Genomic DNA, 22,422 nt, shown 5'->3' on the forward strand with positions numbered 1-22,422 from the left:
GGGTGGCTAGGTAATAGAGTCGATCGATCTGAAGGGGTGCCCCCTAGGCCTTATATATTCGACCGTGGAGCAATACATGTGGATATGATAACAACGTGCGCCTAAAAGATAGTGAACTGCTCGAGTCTATCTCCCTATGATTCTGCCGTCCTATCCTCGCGTGGCTCCGTTGCATGAGAGCTCCAGCGCAGGAAAGTCGGATCTCTGTTGCGATCGCTCGCTCGACATTGTGGACCGTCCAGGTTTACACCGATCCGGCCTCGTGTCAACTTGCTCTGCTGATTATTCTTCCCCAGGCCCACGAAAGAATGGCCTCACGATTTATTGGGCCCTTGGGCCTTTCGTGAGGTCTTTTACTCTTTTAGTGGACCCGGGGGATATCTGTCCCCCACACGCCCCCCAGCCGGCAGAGCCGAAGTGACCGCCGTCACTTCGCCGCTCCACTGACCGGCCTAACAGAAGGATAGCGCCGCCTGCGCCACTCCGACTGCGGTGCCACTTGACAGAGTGAGACTGACAGGCAGTCAGGCCCTGCCAAAGGCACCATAGGAAGCTCCGCTTCGCCCGACCCCAGGGCTCGGACTCGGGCTAAGTCCCGGAAGACGACGAACTCTGCCCGACCCAGGGCTCGGACTCGGGCTAAGTCCCGGAAGACGGCGAACTCCGCTCCGCCCGACCCAGGGCTCGGACTCGGGCTAAGTCCCGGAAGACGGCGAACTCCGCCCGACCCAGGGCTCGGACTCGGGCTAAGTCCCGGAAGACGGCGAACTCCGCTCCGCCCGACTCAGGGCTCGGACTCGGGCTAAGTCCCGGAAGACGGCGAACTCCGCCCGACCCAGGGCCCGGACTCGGGCTAAGTCCCGGAAGACGGCGAACTCCGCCCGACCCAGAGCTCGGACTCGGGCTAAGTCCCAGAAGACGGCGAACTCCGCCCGACCCAGGGCTCGGACTCGGGCTAAGTCCCAGAAGACGACGATCTCCGCCTCGCCCGACCCAGGGCTCGGACTCCGCCCCGGCATCAGCCGGCGATCTCCGCCTCGCCCGAACCTGGGGCTCGGACCCGACCTCGGCCACGGAAGACAGACTCGACCTCGGCTTTGGAGGAGCTTCCACATCGCCCAACCTAGGGCGCAGACCAGCCACGTCAACAGGAGGCGCCATCATCACCCTACCCCGAGCTGACTCGGGCCGCAGGGAACAAGACCGGCGTCCCATCTGGCTCGCTCCGCCAGATAGGCAATGATGGCGCCCTGCATACTCTGTGACGACGGCGGCTCTCAGCCCCCTTACGGAAGCAAGAGGACGTCAGCAAGGATTCAACCGCTCCGACAGCTGTCCCTCCGCCAGGCTCCATCGCTCCTCCGACGGCCACGACATCACACCAGTTGGGTGCCAAAATCTCTCCGGCTGCCACAACGGCATGTACTTAGGGCGCTAGCTCTCCTCCGCTAGACACGTAGCACTCTGCTACACCCCCCATTGTACACCTGGATCCTCTCCTTGCGCCTATAAAAGGAAGGACTAGGGCCCTCTTAGAGAGGGTTGGCCGCGCGGGGACGAGGACGAGACAGGCGCTCGCTGGAGGCCGCTCGCTCCCTCTCCCGCGTGGACGCTTGTAACCCTCTACTGCAAGCGCACCCGACCTGGGCGCGGGACGAACACGAAGGCCGCGGGATTCCCACCTCTCTCACGCCGGTCTCCGGCCGCCTCGCTCTCCCCCCTTCGCGCTCGCCCTCGCGCTCGACCCATCTGGGCTGGGGCACGCGGCGACATTCACTCGTCGGCTCAGGGACCCTCCGGTCTCGGAACGCCGACACACTCGGTAAATGTTTTGTTGAGTGTTCGACAAAAAAATTATTGTCGATATAGAGTTCGCCGAAATTTTTTTGTCGAGAGGAGCATTCGGCAAAGAGTTTGTCGAGTGTTTTCTGGGCTAGCTGTGTCCGGTATTGAAATAGCCACATATAAACTTTTGTCATTAGTGTTGTAAATGATTGGTCACTTATATAAACATATTATGTCTATAAACTTTATTTGCACGTATATCATCACACACACACACATCATGAAAAAACTATTCACTTAACTGAAATACCTTTGAGTTAGCAAAGTTAGAGCGGATTTTTCTAGGCTGAAATAAATGCAGATGATTATTAGAGGGTTTATAGAACTTATTACGAGCTAAAAAAATGATGTACATATATGTATGCTATGGTTGATGTATATATTTGGGCTGGTGATTATGGTAGAATAAAGTAAACATTATTTTTTCATGCATATAAATATAATTGTGTGTGATATACAGTTGCTTATATATGTCGTTGTTATAGTTACTTATGAAAAGTTAATGTTTAATAGCAAATATAACAATTTTTATTATTTTAAAAAATAGTTATAGACGATTTAATCTAATAAATGACCATCTAAAATCATTTTAATGACGACAGGTCTATAAAATTGTATTCAATTTAATTAGGGTTTCGCTTAAGAAAACTGTCAGCGTAAATAAATTTAACAGCCGCTTGTAAAATTTATGATTTACTGTTCTTTGATACTAGCGGAATCTAGAAACACACGGATAAAAATGTCTTTGAGACCGACGGTACACATGTGGACTGTACTACGAGTGGTACACATGGTGTTTGCACCTGTTCCCTCTTACGCGCCATGCGCCCATGCATGCCCCCTACTGTCGCGTAGACACGACGGAGCAAAGGGCTCAGAGTGTTACAATATTTTGTGACCAATCCAAGGGGCTCGACGAACACATCCCCAAGGGACACACCTCTTGGGGATGACCCCTGTCATTGTATATAAGTCTGTCTTCCCTGCAATAAATAAAACACAACTGTCATTTGCACTATTCTCTTGAATCTCGTTTTCACTGAGTTACAACACGTTATCAGCACTTTTGCTCGCGAGAACCGAGAGAATGGCAGAAGAAAAGGGATCGCTCACTATTGAAGGAAATTGGGGGCTCGGTCTCTAGAACAACAGGAAGGTATGGAACCATTCCCGTTCCTCTTTGCGTTCGCTGTTCCTCTTTGGGTTCTGTCGTTCGCATAAAGAACTTTGTGACGTCGATGGCGTTGTCCGACGACGATTGGCCACGGCGGCACGCACCTGCGCGGACGCTGCTCGGCCGGCCGCTCGGCGCGACTCGCCCCCGGAGCAGGCTCGGCCGGGTACAGGCATGAACGGCCCGACGGCGACCGGTCACAGGCGCGGCCGCGGTCGGCCCTGGGCGCGGCAAGCAACAGCGGCGTTAGCCTCTGGCGGTGCTCCCTGGTGGCGTGCAGGGCAGCCGCGGGTGCGACCCGTCCCCTGGGCACGGGCGCTGCTTGGCCCTGGCACGGGTGCTCCGGTGTGGGCACCCTTGTGCACGGGCGGCGAGCACTATCGCCCTCGGCGCGCGTGGCTCGGCCCCGGAGCGGGCGAGCGACCCCGGCCACTCGGCTCCGCTCACCGACGGGCGCGCCGGCACGGCTCACTGGCGCTCAGCGAGATCGGCCACGGTGCGGCTCACCGGCCCTCGGCGTTCGTGCCATGGCGCAGACGAAGTGCTCCAGCGCAGGAGCGCTCGGACACGACCCGGTTGTGGGCGCGGTCGCCGGCCCCGGCGCACGGGCGCTGCTGCCCCAACGCGGGCGCGACGTCGCGGGCGCGTCCGGCCCCGTCGCGGGCGCGGCCGACGCCGACGTGGGAGCATCCGGCCCCCGGCTCGTGGGCGCGGCTGGCCCCGGCGCGGGCGCTGCCGGCCCCGGCGCAGACGCGGCTGGCCATTGGCGCGGCGGCACGGTGAGCCCGGCGCGGGCGCGGCTGGATCGCGCCCCCCCGGCGGCGGCCGAACTCCCTGGTGGCGGCTACTGCAGGAGTTGTGGGCGGTTAGGGTTTGAAACCCTAGCCGCCCCTATCAGAAAAGGCGTTTTGGTCCCTTGTTGGGCCGCCTGGGCCGGCCAGCCAGGCTGGGCCGGCGTGCAGGCCGTCAGGCCGCTGCCTGGTCCGCCTGGGCTGTTTTCCAGGGCCTAGAATAGACTATTTTACCATTTTTTTTCTGAATTTAAGTATAAGTCTGTTTTATATGTAATTTCAGTTCAAAGTTATTTTAGGCGTCTAGATTCGTTATTTAGATTGCTAAAGATATATGTAACTGTACATATTTGTCCATTTTATTATGGAAATTACAGACTTGTTAGTGAATTATATTTTCCATTTACATTTATAATTCACATTTTTTCGACTTGCTTATGTTTTTGCATTCTTTTATGTTTGCATGAATAACATAGCACTTTAATAAGTCGAAACTGAATGGTCTACATGCAAAATGAGGTTGCAATTTTTGGGGAAAAGCATAGGGTGATGGAGTCCTAAGCACTGGCTGCGCTAAATTCTTTATAGAGTTTAGTAGCCCAGAGACCGTGCTTTAGGCCGCATTTGAAATGCCTATCACTATGAGGTCTACATCTTTCAAGATGATTACCTATACGTGCTATCCAAAAGATCACGGACCATGCAGGCGTCGCGGGCTATGGAGCCAGGCTGGACGCTGCAGTCATGTTGACTGCTAAAAGAATTCTTTTAATTAAGTTCTACTTCATTAAACGATGAATTCTTGCAAAATATGACACATATCTTGAACTTGAGATAATTCAACACATGATGGAGATCTAAGCTTTGGCTGCAATAAGTTCTTGGAATTTATTTGCCCAGAGACCAAGCTCTTAGACAGCAAAATGTTATTTGCCCATCAGTAAGAGGTCTACATCATATGGTTATGATGATTACCTATGTGTTCTCCCAAGTAGATATGTAGGAGACTTGATGTTGGTTATTCACCTTTATGGTGATTACCATTTTGTTTTTGAAAATTTGGTCAAGCACAGGGTAGTGGAGTCCTAAGCATTGGCTGTGGTATGTTCCTTGAATATATCTGCCCAGAGACCATGCTTTCAGGCAGCATAAGTTTGCCCACTACTGAGAGATCTACTCCATTGTTTCATTACATGGAGACTATCTACGTTGTGTCCACCAATTTTTAAAAAATCATTTGGTACACTTTATGTGATACCTAGAATTCTCCAACATATAAAGATATAATATATTTTGCGGCATGATAAAATGGTTAAGCCATTTGAAGGATAATAATTTAATAGAGTTTGATGAACTCGCCTAATGGGCTTAATTATCCTTAATGTTCATTGGATATGATCATTTCATTTTTGCATGATATGGGAATTCGCCTCTCATTTTTGGAGGAAATGAGATGCTCGCTTTCTCTTACGGTTCTTATGAAAAGAACTAATGTGCTTTTGTGGCCTGATGTGCAAGCCCAAAATGAATAGCAAAGAAAATCATAAGACTTGTGGACTTATGAGTATGTGTCTACATTATGTTGTAGACTAACACTTTGTATTCATATATTTTGCTTGAAAGCAAATATATAAGCACATTAAAAAGGGAAGGGCAATGAGTATGACAAACTTTTTTGTCATTACACTATACGTTGTATAGTGTTGTATGCCTAAGCATCTAATCATGTATATGAAATCCCAATAGATGCATACTACTCATGAAAGCTAAGATATGAAGTGTACTTCAATCTTCCATCTGACATGATAACAGTGGTTAGTTGTGTAAATCATGATTTGGACTAATCATGTAACAACACTTCTTTTTCTAAGAGAAGACCACTTTGTTAGATGATTTGCTTTTGAGTAATATCTAAATGATGCATGAGATTTGGTATAATCTCATAATTGATGTTGTGATAGGTTCAACTCATGCGGTGTGAGTTGAACACACTCATGTGATTTGAGTGTAAAAACTCATATGAATTTGAGTTAAATAAACTCATCGATTGGAGTTGATCACTCATGTGATTTGAGTTGAACAAACTCATCGATTAGAGTTGAACCAACTCATCAAGGGAGTTGAAGACTCATTGATTTGAGTTGTGCAAACTTGTACAGGGATTCTTCTAATTGAGAAAAAAAAATGCAATGTGGAGAATTGAGCCACAAACTCTATAAGTGGGGAAACAAAATATTCTCATATTCCTTTGGAAAGAGGAAAGAATATTTTAACAATCGCTTCGCGCGATATCATGATATGTTATTATCATATCCCCTTTGGTATTGGAAGTATCAAGGATGTGTTGATATATCCTAATTGTTATCATACCATATTATAGAGATATCCATATAATTTCTATCATGTGGAAACACAAAGTGATAGTGATGGATATTGCATGTGTTTCTCGGAAACATTTCTTATGGATTGTATTTTACATACATCCTCTCGTACAATGTGTTGCATTTGTTAAACTTTTCATGCGATGTTACTTACCATGCGGGTAAGATTGAATTGGTCACCCCATTGTTGGGATGAAATGAAAAGTTATGGACAATTCTATTGGTCATGTTTTTCCCATAAGATAGATACTTGATGAGTATCATCGGAAATGAGATTTAAGTCCCTCTTATCTTAAAATCTGATCTGAATTGGTTAAGTTCTTTGAATTGTTTCAAAAGAACGAGTGTGGTCCATTACAAAGATGGTATGGACATTGAAGGCTTTATATGGTTCTATGGTGCATCTATATGATGACCTGAAGTGTGTCATTCGGACAACACGTGACCATTAAGTAATAATGTCTCAAGCTTGAGCACATTAGCCTCCACACTGCTGAATTTACCAAATCTGCTTACAATGATGATTGTTTGTCCTGGTATTCAGAATAATATCCATAAAGGATATGATGAATCTGTGATAGATTCGAAAAATTTCAGATCATTAATGACCATCAACAATGAATTGTCATTTCCAACTGGTTATGGTTGGAGTCAGGAATTTTGCACGCTCCTGACTTGTGATTAACTGCATGTACTGTATGTACAAGTTCCCCTATGGTTTTAGTACGTGGGAATCCAAGAAAGATTTCCCATGCGTACATTGGGTATGTTCCCAATCTCACCACCGCAGCGTACATATATGGGCACACAGAAAACTGGGGATCTATGTGAGAATTCATTCTCCGTCGATCATTAAGTTTTAGAATCTCTTCATGAGAATCTATTTATGGCCCGTACGCTTGCTTGAATCATGAGCTTTTCCAGGCATTAGGGGGAGATTTCAAGTACCAAAAATGAATGCCAGGAAATTATAATGAATGCAGTAAGCATTCAGGCTCAGGATCACGTACTAAAACTGAACCTTTGGGTTCGAATGATTTGCAAGAAGTTGCAAATTAACTGCCACGTGCATTTACTATGAGGTGTCACTCAAATTAATCCTATGTGGAAGTGCCAGAAAGAGTGGTTAAATGGAACACCACTAAACTCCCTATTATAATGATGTTGTAAATAAGAGGGGGAGAAGTATGGTCACAAATGGGGATTAAGATGCTTGCAAGCAGCTGAAGGCAAGACCTTCTGAGATAGTAAATGCAGACCAACTATTCGTTGGTAACCAACCTAGTGTTGGTAGACACCTAGAGGATATGGATTATCCTGTGAATGGAAGACATTCACAACCTAGCTCAGTGCGCACTGATGAGGCTAGGTTATCGGAAGCCCTTGATTCTCGTTTTGGGATTTCACGAGGAATCATAAGGGTACATAAAAATGACTTTATGTCAACTAGAGAATTGTGTTATTTAAAAGCTACAAGTGTCGACACATACATCTCAGCAATTGTATATGCACTCCAAGTGATCCAAAAGACTATGGCCATAGCAGAGCACAAGTATGCTCAAATTGGATCTTGTTGAGTGATACAATGTTGCAGAGATAGCCTTGCTCACCGGAAAGAAGTGTAACTTATTTTCACTTCAAGGTATCTTACTGTGGATACAAGTTTGTTTTCATGGACTTGGAAACAATGAGGTGGTGAGAAAGCATGGCTAGTAGCAACTGGGTTTATACGCAAACCCAAGCATTATTTTAATGCTATAAATTCTCTTCTACTGTGAGTAGTTAAATTCCGATACAATAATATGGGCAGTAAATCATCTATCTGTGCAGTTGATAGATGTAGTGACAACATGTGCATATGTGGTCACTGGATTATGGTATTTATGGAGTTTTGAAGGATTCCAAATACATAATCACCAATCACAAATTTGCAATGCTTGGAAAGTCTTTATGACTTAGAGCATCCTGGTCAAATATGGTACATTTGACCTAGTGAATCCTTCCTTCTGAAAGGATACACAAAGTATGGTATGTTCAGTGTAAATATGTGCAACATATTTTAAACATACATTATTTATCGACGGAGTTCGAGATAGAGGATATGAATTGAAAGAGATTTTCAATTCAAACTAAACTATCTTGAGTATCTTGGATACAAAGTTGTCTATATCCAACGTATATTGAAGAAATTCAATATAATGGAATCATAGTCATTTGATTCTTTCAGATCATGAGATGTGCTATTGTATCTTGCAAGAACATCCGGCTGGATATTGCTTTGCAATGATTTGCTAGCTAACAGCACATGAGATCGAGTTATGATCTCCAGGTGTACTCATGCTCTCCTTATGTTTGGATATATTGATCTTGGATATCTATAGAAGATCCCCAGGTACAAGATCAATGACATACTTCTGGTAAGTTGGACCTACTGTTTGATAAATGTTAATCAACAGAGATTAATGGTCACTTACACTAATCATTCTATAGTACACTTCGTGGGATTGTACAGAATGATATACTACATACAGAGGGTATGTGGTGGTCATGATTTTATATCAGTGACCTTATTATCTATGAAGATAATATTACTTTGTGTTGTTTAGATGAAAAACAAGTTACGAACTAAGTCTCTACTTACTCCACATTTTAGATGTGTTTGAGAGCAGGTATGGGATGACTTAGTGTTTTGTAAAGATCAGGGGGAGTTTCCCTCTTGATCGAAAGAACTTGTTTATACATCATGTTGTACTCTTTTCTTCGCATGAGTTTTTCCCTGCTTGGGTTTCTCATTCAAAGTTTTTAACGAGACAACATCAACACAAGGTCTATGTCGTATCATCTATTTTTCCCGTAGAGGTTTTCAAGGATGATATATTATGACATAGTTATTGTTGTATTTGAACTAGGATATGAGTTTATATCCCTAGAGTTCAAATGGATCAACAATAGAGTATGACTACTCTCCTTATTTTTCCCGTTGGGTTTTTAAGGAGACTCAACTGATATGTTGATTTCTCAGATTTTCTGGCAAGATTATCTTGGAGAAATATTAGCCTGAGTTATATGTCTCATCATTTATTTTCCCCACGGGGGTTTTTGAGATGATGGCTATATACATATTATTGTTCTTTGGGCTAGAGGTCCATGGGAGAACAATGGCATACCATGGTTCAATTGAACCACCGACAATTATCTATAAGGATAATTGAGCTTGTGTTGTTCAGATGGAAACATGTTATATCAGGAGCAACATTAATCTGCATATTGCTCCTAAATTGAATTATCCATCTTGCAAACAAAGTCTTGTGATAATCTTGCTGATCTATTCACAAAATCTCTACCATACTCAACGTTTTCAGAAATTTGTTGAGGTGATTGGTATGAGAAGACTTAAGTGCTTGCAAGATCAGGGGGAGTAATTCTCCGTGATATTCGACCTGTTTTGTACCATCATATTACACTCTTTTCTTTGTATGAGTTTTGCCTTGTTGAGGTTTTCTCATCCAAAGTTTTTAACGAGGTAATATCAACTAAGCTATATGCTTCATCATTAAATTTTCCCCACTGGGGTTTTTATGAATGATGATTACATGCATATTTTTCTTTTGGAGGTCAGTGTGAGTTATACTCATAATCCAAAAGATATTGTGTACTCCTTATTTTTCCCACAGGGTTTTTGAGGAGATAATATCTTGGAAGACAGCTGACAGATGATCAAATGAACTTGGATTGATCAAGGGGGAGTGTTACAATATTTTGTGACCAATCCAAGGGGCTCGACGAACACATCCCCAAGGGACACACCTCTTGGGGATGACCCCTGTCATTGTATATAAGTCTGTCTTCCCTGCAATAAATAAAACACAACTGTCATTTGCACTATTCTCTTGAATCTCGTTTTCACTGAGTTACAACACAGAGGACTCGAAAGACCGATCGAGCCCCTCTGTTTGGTGAGGTAGGTTGCTATATATAAAGGTCGACAATATGCCGGAACATGTTTGGAACAGCTTTACGAGTTCTTCGCTGTTACGTTTTGTCTAGTCGGCAGCAGTCCGGTCGTCACGACACCTTTTTTTTAAAGAAAGAAGAGGCCACGTCACCACCTGCTATGCCTACGTGCAGGGTGCAGCTAGCAGTGCAAGTACGGGGAACAGTCGTCGGCAATAACATATACGTAAACGCCCCTGGACCGATCGTGTCGTACGGTTACGTGTGTGTCGTCCCAGGCCCAGCAGCAGCTGCGTGCGCCGTATGGTGCCCATGACTGGATGTTTGTTTGCATCGACGACCTCATGTGTACGTCGTGGTGTCCGAGGTATGCATGGGCCGCCGGCGCCGCGTACGTAGTACGTACTGCTACTGCATGCAGCTGCAAGCACTGCCCACGCATGGGCATAGGGATGGCAATTGGATCCGTGGGTATGGATACCCACGGGTTTCGTACCCGGTGGATATGGATTCGGGTTTGAAATTTTACCCGTGGATACTATCGGGTCGGGTACCCGAAATACGTCGGGTAGGGTACGAATATTATGTTTTACCCATGGATATCCACTGGATACCCGAATTGTGTTTTAGTTGCCCATGAAAAAGAAGCCCAAAGGTTAAATCACTAAACCGCTAACCCTAACTCCCTAAATTCCCTACTCCCTTCCCATCCCAGCTGTCCTGGCCGCCCACCCCACTACCCCAGCCGCCACTCCCAGTCGTCCCAGCCTTCCCTGGAGGCCAGGACCCAGCGCCCCACGCGGCCACGCCGGCACGCGGCACTGCGGCAGTCCCAGGCCCCCAGCCGCGCGCCCCCGCCCAGGCTCCCAGGCGGCGGCCAGGCCCCAGGCCCCAGCCCCGCGCCCTTGCCCAGCAGGCAGCAGCCCGCTGCCCCGCTGCCCAGGACGGCCACCAGTCGGCCAGTCCCCAGGCTTCAGCCCGCTGCCCCGCTGCGACGCTGCCCCGAGCGGTCGAGCTACGCCTGCGCGGCTGCGACCAGCGACCGTCCCCAAGCTACGACGAGCGGTCGAGCTACGCCTGTACTATGAATCTATGGTTTGTAAATTGGTGATGTTGCTTATATATTTCACATGTTGTGATGTTGTTTATTAACTCACATCTGTCATAAACTGTGTTGTTCATCAATTTGCATGCAGATTTATATTTTACAGTACCATATCCACCGGATACCCGATACCCGACGGATACCCGGTGGGTACAGGTATGGGTCCAATTTTTTACCCGATTGACTTGGTGGGTATGGATATTTGTATAAGGGTCGGGTATGATATCGGGTCGGGTATTATCAGACCCGAACACAACCCGACCCGCTGCCATCCCTACATGGGCATGGAGCCTGGCCGTACGCGAAGGAAAGGTGGGGCGCTGCTCCGAGATCCGGCCGGATGGGGGTTGGGACTTGGGGGTGGTGCCTCAGGTGGAGGGCCGCCGTCGGCGGCGGCGGCGGCGCGCCGGGGTACGGTTACGGACAGCAGCGCGACATGTACGAGAGCAACACCGCCTCCTTTATTTGGCTTTTCGACGCTGGGGGCAGGCCGGCAGGGCGGAGAGGGAGAGGGAACAGCGCCGGAGCCCCCGCGCGCGCTATAGCTGCGCCAAAAGCTGGAGGGGCCGATTGCCCTGCTGGCCCTGGTCCGCGCGGCCTGCTGTCCCCGGCCGTGTCCATCGCTCTCTCTGCCGACGACCACCACCACCGTGCGGCCGCCGGGCCCGGCGAGCTGGGGCAGCGCGTCGCCTGCGTGCCGTGCCGTGACGCGCTGCACGCCTGCGACGGCGACTGCGCGAGCGAGACTTGTGCTCAGGCTGGCCGCGCCCGGTCCCCCCCGCCCGCCCGCTTGCCGTCCCGTCCCGTCCCCTGCAGGCCAGGAAGGACGGACGGATGGCGCCGCGCCGCGGGTGCCGTGCGCGTGCACGCGCACGCGTGATCTGCTCGCGCCATCGCACTGTTCTCGGACCAGTTGTCGCATGCAGGCGGGACGGTACTGTTCCGGCAGGTGTAGCTGCAGGCGGCTGGACGGCACCGTATAGGCGACTGCCTGCCAGAGACCGAACTGCGGAATGCGGCTAGTATGTAGCTTGGGCCGGTACGTACGTACGCAAGGCCGGCGGAGCAGAGGATGCATGCGCAGCCTCACGGTCACAGTCATAGGCTGACAGCCAAGTTTGGAGCGGAAAATATCTCCCGCTGCTCGCAATCTCCCTTTGCACCACCGCGGCCCCACGGCGCACTCGCTCGCTTGCCCAATCGCTCACGTCCCCACGGGTCACGGACCCCCCCGGCCCCCGCCCCGAGCAAAACGGTCGGCCCCCGATGCAGGCACGGATCATTTCTCCATGATCTGAGGCCCTCCCCTCCCTAGCTCCGCCCAGGTCCAGGCCACAAACGAGCGCCGCCCCGCCACCGCCACAGGCCAGGACAGCCTTTTGCTTTGGCCATGCATCGCTGCCTGCCTAGCCTTCTCTAGCAGTGGTACAAGTACTCAACCTACCCGTAGTGGCAAGTGCCGGCAGACGCTCCGCGCCTCCGCCCGTCCGGCCGGCGAGCGAATCAAAATGCTCCCTATTCCCACGCGTACGGCGTACCGGTCTCGGATCCTCTCACCACTCACCAGTCACCACCACCAATGGTTCGAGTTCGAGGCCTCCCAGGAATCCGCTGTGCGTCGCAGCGCGGCGACGTCAAGGCGGCGGCCAGCGAGAGTGTGGTGGGGACTGGGACTGTAGGAGGACAGCTAGCTAGGGATGCACATGCACGCATGGACCTAGTGCTGGGAGCCTCCGACATTGCCTGCAGGCTGCAGCTACGATACAACCGCGCGGCTACTTTGACCCCTATGGACATTTATATAGGTATTAAATATAGTTTAATGCAAGGACCGAGGGAGTACCTGATATATAGAATGTTTGAATGATACTTAGAGATATTAAATATATTTTAATTACAACTAATCCGTATCTAATAGGACAATCTAATCTTTTGCTATCTTTACAAGATGGATGTCATAAAAAAATGCTACATTAATGACTAAGCCGTTAGTCACTAGTAATTTAGTGTCATACATAAAGATGACAAAAGATTAAATGTCCCCATCTGATACACGCTACACGCGCACCACGGCACCGCCCTCGTTCCAGTCTGCGTCCTAACTCTAGCCACCCAATGTCTGGCGCATGTGTACCTGTTAGTCGTCGGCTCATCGTTGTCTGTCTAGCGATTACCCTCCATCTCCTCTGTAGCACGTCAACAGTCGACAGATACCCTTACCCATGTCCAGGCTCTAGTTCGGTAGATAGTTGTGTCTAATTAGCCAGGTTGCCCACTACAAGCTGATATCAGCTGTCCGTTGCGGGGTCACCAGCGTCATAAGGGCATGCACAATGGATGTCTTAAGTTGTGTTTTAGAGTGTGTCTAAGGGGGTGAATGTAAAAAAACTCAAGATATGCATCTTGACGAAGACACAGTGTCTTAGCTCTATGTTCGAGACAGGAGACTAGCTGATTGGTCACTTTAATTTATTGAATGCTCTGATTGGTACAATAAATATCGTAAAACACATGTTTTAGATATGATCACTGTATTATGTTGTATTTTAGTTGTGTATTACACTTAGAGTACCGTGCAGCAGTGTCTAGGTTGTACATGCCCTAATTGGTTGGCTTACTATCCTCTCCTTTGATCCATTTGTGATCTATTTCTGGACCTGCCACTTAGTAAAGATGTATTCAATAGATCTTGTATTCAACCGTGTAAAATATATTTTGTAATATAGACAATATTGTTTATAACTTTATATAGCGAAGTTTAAATAGAAAGAGAGCCGGATAAACAAAAGAAACAGAGAGTGCTGCTGCATGCAGCTGCAAGCCTGCAACGTGCAGGCTGCAGCCACACGGTTGCAGCTGGCCACAGCGCGCGAGTTCAGTCGTCCTCGCACATCGGAGACCACGCTGCCCAGCTGCGCGCAGGCAGAGTTGCGCAGGCACACGCACGCACGCATGCATGCGCCGGCGGGCCGCTGCCGCTGCCGCTGCTTGGTCTCGATCGGACTGGTCGGTGGCGAGGCGTGGTGCTCTGCTCCCTCCCCGTGAGTCCGTGACGCGCGAGCGGGTGGCCGTGCATGCATGCACGCACTGGCAAGTGGCAGTGGCAGTGCGAGATGAGTGGAGAAGTGCGGGTGCGGGCGAGCGGCGGGGGGCCATGCGCTTTGGCCAGGTGCGCGTGGCAGTGGGACGTGCACAGCCGCGGCGCAGCCTTTGTTCGCCCCGTGGCCTGGCACTGCCGGCAACTGTGAACCGGCGACCATGCCCAAACCCCACGCCCACGCCCACGTCCCCGTGCCAGTGAAGTCGACCGCCGCCGGGACTTGGGATCAGTCAGAGCACAGAGCAGTATATATATATAATAAAAGCAAAAGCCACCGCTCATCCCTACCACCATTGTCGAACTGTGGTGGACCTTCCTTTCGCGCCTAGGGTTTGCATACGAGTGATGCCATGCCTGTGCATGGATCGGAGGCGGCAGCAGCCAAGCAGGGAGGTTGGCAGCTTGCCATTGCGCTGCTCGTGCGCGGAGACCCCACACAAGCGCACACAGTCCTCGCTGGTAATAATAATAATGGTGGCCGGAACCGGAAGAGAGAAGGTGCGTGCGAGGGTGATGAATGAGCTGATATGAATGAGATGACAACCCGCTGTCTGCCCCCCCCCCCCCCCCCCCCCCCACCGCCTCTATTCTCTCTTTTCTTTACCATGCATTCTCCAATGATTTTCTTCTTTTACCATTCACCATGACTTTGTGGCCATTTCAATCTGGCAAAACATTTGAATTAGCTGCTAGCCGCTAAAAAATCAATAACCTGCTAGTCTATATATAATATAGCTCATAATCGTAGCATAACAGTAGGTAGATTATCACAGCCTCTCTCCCCCTATCCCTCTCATGCGTGTCATATTATATGATAATCTAAAAAGATGGCATAAGTATTACATGATAATCTAAAAAGAGGGCATAAGCTTTTAGCCAAGATTAGCTCCATTATTCTTTCTATCTTCATATGATAAATCAATATAGTCCATTCACCGATAGATTAATTTGAACATTGAGAACCCCACTACAATTTTTTTTTGCTTTAGTATCTTCAGCGAGAGATAACCCTTACAACAAATAATTTAGCAAAGCGTAACTGAAAGGACAACAACAAAAAAATGTTGCTTTAGCAATGGCAAGAAACAATCAAACACCTCTTTTTTTATTGTCATCATCACATCATGCTAAATCGATTTAGAGAGTTGTTTCCATAACTATTGGGTTGAGATAACCAACTTCGATTTCTCGCATGTTTGGAAGTTATTAGCTTCTGGGGATGAATCTTAAACTAAGAAAGGTTATCCTCCTAGGCGCAGCTACAATATAATACGTTGGGCTATATGGCGCTTCCGGAATAATACCCAGTTTGACAAAGCAAAATATATACTCTCTCTGTTTCGTTTTAGTTGTCGCTGGATAGTATAAAATTAAATTATCCAGCGACAACTATAAAGAAATGGATGGAGTATCTTTTTATACAGCTTGACGAGACAAAGAGAGCCGTTCAGAAAATATGTTTATCCTTGGAGATAATATCCATAGAGGTCTACGCACGCCACACATAGAAATTAAATAATAGAATATTTATCAAGGTTTATTTTACTTTGTTTAATATGTGATCAGCTAAGAGTTGATAATTTGCGATAATTAAATGTTGTATGCGTAAAAGCAAAGGCAGAAATTTATTTTTAAAATGTCGTGATTTTCATGATGGGATGGCACAGTAGACGACGAATACTGATTCCATCTATACGACTCGGGCTGGGGTGGCACAGGGCAGATGAGACGACGAAAAAAGAGTTGCGTGGTGGCAGGGGTACACCGTACTGTCAGATGTTAGTGGACAGGCGAGGGTGTACCGTACAGTATTGAGATCTGTAATCTGATCCTACGTCGGTGGATGCATGGAGCACGGGTGTTTTTTTTTTTCCTTTTTCTTTTTTGGAGTCTAGCAGTAGCACGAGTGTTTAGATACAAGAGAGGATCAATGAGAGCCTAGGCCGGTCTCATTGTCTAGACGTCGAGCGGCCTGACCTTCACTCACGTGTGGCTGGTATTGGGCCGAAATCGAGTTCTTGTTTCCTTTCTACGCAGAAGCAGCACGCGACGGAACTGCATGCTTACTCTGTGGGCCGTAACGGGTATGGCGCCTTTGGGCCCACCTTCCTTTCCGGCGTCTGACCTCCTCGCGCCTGCACTGTATGTATGTGGGCGCGGCCTGTCCGCCCCCGTTCGCGCACCAGCAGCATTTACAGGCACAACAATGGAGATAGATTTTTTTTTTAAAAAAAGTATCATTGGTGTAAATCGTACAAATAAACACAACAATCATCAGGCTATTTTGCGCCTAAAGCAGTTAACATTATAAGTCATCAGAGTATTTTACACGCCCATTTACACGACATGTTGGAGATGGTCTAAACCCTTTAGAGACTGCTGCACTCTAAAGAAGTTAACATTATAGGTCATCAGGGTATTTTGCGCCTTAGGAACCTGAGGGCGTAAGTCTTAAGGCCTCTGAGTTTAGGGGCATCTGATGAGGTAAGCCTCTAGGTATGTTTTGATTGGCGCTACCATGTGTTTCCCCCGATCAACATTTGCATATCAACAATCCATACAAATCCACTCACACGAGCACAATGCATGAATATCAAAACATATATTTACACACATATTATGTCCAATAACATGTAAAACACTTTACAATGTCAATATCAATTCTTAAACCATATTCTAATATCAACTAACATAATTTTTTTTTATCATATGCAAGGCTTCACAACAGTACTTAGCGGAGAAAAGAGGACAAATATGAACCGAACTCTTTAGACTCTGTTCTTAATCCGTCCTCCGAAGCTTGACTATCTTGTCTTCTTCGCTAATATTTCTCCTTTCCCAACAGCGTTAACTCCAGGCTTCTCTACTAGCTCCATCTCTTGGATAGAAGGACAACCAAAGATCTTATATTAGAAACCATTTTCAGTGAAAAATAAAGTAGCAGCTTTCTTTTTAAAAAACCCGAAGTACAATTTATGGTCATTAGGCTATCTCTAGCAGATCTCTTATCACATCCCCTATTCCACCCCTATTTTAAACTTATTTTTGCATACAGTGTCATCTATAATTCTACGTTTTCTATTTTAGAGTGACAGTCTTATAACTAGAAGAAGGGCCATGTATAGCACTGTACCAGCCCTCCTGTATATATATCACTGTTCAATTTATGGTCATTTGTCTTATATTTACTTGGCTTTAATTCATACCAGCTTCTACTGTTATAGTTTTTTTTTGTCTCTATGCATTAAAACTGCAGGAGTCCAAACAGCCGGTTTAATCCGAATTGAACTTCTCTGCCGATCTGTCTTCAACAGATCTCCTGTTATATACATGATCTGCTGCACATAATTGAAGACTAAAAAAGTCACATCAACGATTCCACCAATATACATACACGCGAGGAAGAATGACACCCACTGAAGCAGTCTCTCACTCAGTCAATGGATACAGACACCTGAGCGGCAGGCTGCATCTAATCTCGCCGCGGCAGCTACCTCACAAACAAAAATAGAGAAAAATAAAAACTCAAGCTCGGAATGTACTGCCGCCGCCCGCTCGCCGACGCAAATGGTGGTGGTGGGTGTCTCCAGGCGACTAGGCCTCCGCTTTGCTGTTGATCGCCAGCGTGAAGTAGATCAGTATCGTTGTCCCCACGCTCGACCTGTATATGGCGCGCAGGAGAACCAATGTCGGTCGGGCATCAGAGGAGCGGCCAGGAAGGTGGCGCTTACAGGAGAAGAGAGCAGAACTGCCCACTTACAGCGTTGCGAACAAGAGGAGAATCTTCCGAGGGTTGATGGACGTGAACCGGCTAATGAATCTTTTGCTCCTCCCTTCCCCAGAATCAACAAGAACAGGTGTGCAATGTGGAGCGACCAGCGCCTTGTTCTGACCCAGGGGCTGCTGCTCCAGTTGAGACGGCACAACTGCAGAGAACAGCCAATGCACGATTAATAAATGGAATAAGCCATAGCCATTTCATTAAGTATCAAGAAACTGTTACCTTTGATGACAAGTTTTTTCGCCAAATCCTCTTGCTCCTGCTCGCCGCCGCCGCCGCCCCTCCTCTCCATCCGGTTCGAACCCTTACGCGACAAGGCCCTCTGCAGGCGAAGAGAAACCACGAAGCTCAGAAAAACTAAACCATTGCTTGTTCAACAATAATCCTTCGAGTGAAAAGGACGTACGATCATCTTCGGACTCCCAGAGCAGCATTTATCAGGCGGTTGAGGAAGGCTCTCGATATCCAATACCGCATTATTGGCAGTTCTGTCCATGCTCGTGATCGGGGGGCCCTGCCACAGAGAATCGGATCGATTCATGATAAAAGTACTCCCAAATACCCTACCTAGCTACTACCAGCATAGATTTTTTCATCACCAAGGTACCAGATCAGTGGCACCACCAATGTAGCAGCAGATCCAGCAATGTAGGCCACATCCTTCATGGTCATAAATATGAGTTTACCAAACGGAGAATCATGAGGCAAGGCAAGGCAAGGCAATGCGCTGCGCCCACTGACTCTACAACCGAAAAAGGAAGCAAGAAATCAATGGCTGGACCTGGCGTGCTCATATCCTTCGCAACATGCAGCGGCTATGTCCTATCCTATGTGCTAGGATAGGAACACAAAACCTGCAGCTTTGCAGCCGTTTGTTTATGTTTTATACTGGAGTATATATTATGATCCCATTCTACGCGACGTAACGGCCGGCAAAATGTGACAAGTTGGTGGCAGAATAAAAGAGAAAAACAAAGGATAACACATGCATGCTCTCGAGACTCGAGCTCAAACTGGACACATCGCATCGCAGGCTAAACAAAACAAAAGCTGCACAGGTTTGGTTGTTTTCTTTTGCTTTTGGTTTAGGCTCATTTCTTGGACCGTTGCGCAACCAACCTGTGAGAATTTAGAACAGCGGAGACAAGAACTGGGTCAGATCTTAAAGGTACCTGCCCACCGGTTCCCTCGAGCTCGAGGCGGATATCAACTTATTGAGCTTCCTCCACTTCCCAACAGACAGCAAGCACAGCACAACCTTGTTATCTATCTATCTATCTTCGGAAAGCTGAAGAAGGAGGCCCAGAAGTTAACAGTCAGGCCTTGTAATTAACCGGAGGGAAATACGAAAACTAGTAGCGAAAGCAAAACAAAGAAGTAAAGTGGATGGACTGAGCTGACGAATCCATATATATCACATGCATGATATCCATTGCGGAAACAGAGATTTTCGGTTGAGCGCAGGGCAGGGCAGGATTGCGCATAGAGTAGAATGGACAATGCATCGGACTAGCAAGCGGTGGCTTCCTTACCGGTGTCGGAGTAGGTCGATCCAGATCCGTCCGGTTGGATCTCCGCCGCGCCGTGGCGGGTTCGGAGGCGGCGGCGAGAGGAGGGAGAGGTGGGGCGGCGGCGGAACGGTGATGAGAGACGGACGGAGCGCGGAGGAGGGGGAGAGCCTACACGAGATGGGGAGGCAATGAGTGCTCCTTGTACCCGTCGGCGTGTGCTGCCGATGCCGCAGCTTTAACGACGGACTGGTGTGGTGGATGGAGGAGGCGCGGGCAGGAGCAACGCAACGGACGGGAGGTGGTGGGAGGAGGACGACTCGAGTCACTCGAGTGGAGTGGTGCGCGGCAGGCAGGCAGGGGAGGAAGGGAGCAGGACAGGAGGCTGGAGCTGGAGGCGGTTTGGTTTGGTTTGGCTCACTCGAGACCGTATCTTGTACGCAAAGAGCGTTGCTGCTCCCACGAAACAAAATTAATCTAAACCACACCCTCCACATCCAACGGTGCTGCGTCAGGAGGTTTTTATAAAATATATAGAGTTACAAAGAATATTTTACAGAAACCCCCTGACGCAGCATCGTTGAATATGGAGAGTGTAGTCTGGATTGATTTTGCCAGCAGGGATCCTTGCTAGAGATGTCAATGGGTAATTCCCCATCGGGTTATAGCATCCCAGACTCATCCCCATCATGTTTGATACATCCCTATACCCATACCCATACCCATCATGGGTACAAAACTCATCTCATACCCATTCCCATTCGGGTTTCGGGTCCCCAATGGGTCCCCATCCCCAATTAAAGAATAACTAGGTACTAACATCTAGCACAAACTATCCAGATTTCATACATCACCACATCGACAAGCACTCATCTATGAATAATTATCCATTCATCCATCCATCAGAAAAGAAATCAGTACTTGGGACCAATATAAGAAATGGAGTCTGCCGGGTTTGATGGTTGATTCGGCCTCAACTCATTCATACAAACAGGACAGGTGTACGCGTATGAAATACCCATGGGTAATCGGGTTCGGATTATTGCTTCCCAAACCCATACCCGTTTACTCAATGGGTGGAGATTTTGTCTCATATCCATACCCATGGGGACAATTTTTGTCCCATACCCGTACTCTAATAGGGAAATTCCCCATGGGTTATCGGGTATCGGGTCCCCATTGGCATCTCTAATCCTTGCGCAGATACGGTGCCGGCTCACGAGGCGCTCTCCCCCCGGCCCCTCGCGCGCCCGCGCCGCGAAGACCAGGTCCATGAACCGGAGGAGGAGGCGCAGGCGCAGGCCAGACCGCCAGCGCCAGAGCTAGCCCGCAGCGCGGGGGGGGGGGGGGGGGGGGGGGGGGGGGGGCTGTCAGGCGATAGGCTCGGTGCAGCCAAATGGGGGCCAGCCAACCGCACAGCACGGGCGCGGCAACCGAGGCGGTGCCAGTGAGCGAGCGTGGCGGTGTTGGGCTCTTGGATGGATGGCGACCAGACGACGTTTGTTGTTGAGTAGCAGCAACGGCCATACGCTGCCACGAACGGCGCCTGATGGGGACAAAGGGTTACGTCAGTGTGACCGAGAGGGATCCATCACCGATGCGCTAGATCCAAGCTCGCCGATCGGCGGTGTGCATGCATGCATGCTCGCTGAGCACCGCGCTCGTGCACAGTGACGTTGCTGGCTGCACTGCTGCACCTAGCCGAGGAGCTTTTGGCAGGCCACGGGCGGTCCTCGTCGACGACGAACAGCGCTAGCTAGCTGTTCATACTCCGGTCGCCCGACGAGATGCGGGCCGTGCGTTTCAGTCCAGAGGACGCGCACGCTAAAGCTGGACGGATCTCGCGCCCACATGCATGCGCTCGCGGCCGCGCCACCGCACGGCGCCGTGCCATCACGGGCAGCCGCTGCCCCCCACCAACCGGTCCGACCGTCCGATCCCACTTGCCTACCTGCGCACGCTAAGACCAACTCCAGCAGACTCCCTCTCCGTATCCCTAAAACGCGCGGCCAACAGTTTCTCTCTCCTCTCCGTATCCGTCTCCGTTTCCAGCAACACTTCCCATCCCACTCCGCATGCAGTCTATGACACCTGGGGCCCGCCAGCAGCCGCGCGCGCCCGCAGAGAGCTGCGGAGAGGAGAGAGAAAGTGTGGAAATGGGGAGTGCAGGTACAGGCCGTGCGTTTTACGGAGCCGGATGCGAAGCCTGCTGGACTGATGAATAGTGTGCTAGACTCCGCAAAATAGGGATACGGAGCCGCATGCGGAGCGCTGCTGGAGTTGGTCTAAGGCTCCCACGCCGCCCGGCCGGCCGCGCGCAGGCGGCACCGGCACCGGCAGTCCGGCGCCCACCCTCCGATCGGAAGACGACGACCTTTGGTGTGTAGCCATGTGGATACCCGGCCGGCCGCCATGAAAGAATTGCGAACGTGGGAGGATCACGAAGCACGACGTACGCCGCATTTTTTTTCTCTCTTTGAGGGCTCTCAGTCTCACATGTCACTTGTCCGTGCGCGTGCAGTGAGTGGTTAGCACTGCCAGGTGGTGCCAACCTTGACCTCCTCTGCAGCAGCCAGCAGGGAGGGTGCACGGACGGCTAACGTCGCAAGTACAGCGGCCTCGACGCCGACACTCGGCCATGTGAGCCCGGAAATTCCGGCCGCTGAGCCCGGGGCTGGACGCTGGAGTGGCGACCGGCGACATGGATTCCGCTCTAGACAACAAGGCTGTCAACTGTGCTGGAGGCCTGGAGCTGGACTGTTTCAGGCTGCAGCCGCGGTCCC

General features: G+C 49.2%; 1 protein-coding gene across 6 annotated transcripts; it reads right to left on the bottom strand.

Annotated features, from left to right (window-relative positions):
* Positions 1-17,622: 17,622 nt before the first annotated feature.
* On the bottom strand, positions 17,623-20,132 carry LOC100276102 (uncharacterized). 6 transcript variants are annotated; one of them, XM_020544973.3, is made up of 7 exons: positions 19,664-20,043; positions 19,304-19,419; positions 18,739-18,791; positions 18,538-18,645; positions 18,354-18,453; positions 18,111-18,276; positions 17,623-18,011 (listed from the first exon to the last, which is right to left on the bottom strand). In XM_020544973.3, the coding sequence occupies exons 4-7, from the start codon at positions 18,625-18,627 to the stop codon at positions 17,945-17,947; spliced, it is 423 nt and encodes a 140-aa protein (XP_020400562.1). In that variant the 5' UTR covers positions 18,628-18,645; positions 18,739-18,791; positions 19,304-19,419; positions 19,664-20,043; the 3' UTR covers positions 17,623-17,944. The 6 variants fall into 6 exon arrangements, with proteins under 6 accessions (XP_020400562.1, XP_020400561.1, XP_020400560.1 ...); XM_020544972.3 differs by having other exon boundaries at positions 18,739-18,873; XM_020544971.2 differs by lacking the exon at positions 18,739-18,791 and having other exon boundaries at positions 19,664-20,132.
* Positions 20,133-22,422: the final 2,290 nt, after the last annotated feature.

The sequence above is a fragment of the Zea mays genome, chromosome 10, assembly GCF_902167145.1.
Source record: "Zea mays cultivar B73 chromosome 10, Zm-B73-REFERENCE-NAM-5.0, whole genome shotgun sequence".
Taxonomy (NCBI): Eukaryota; Viridiplantae; Streptophyta; class Magnoliopsida; order Poales; family Poaceae; genus Zea; species Zea mays.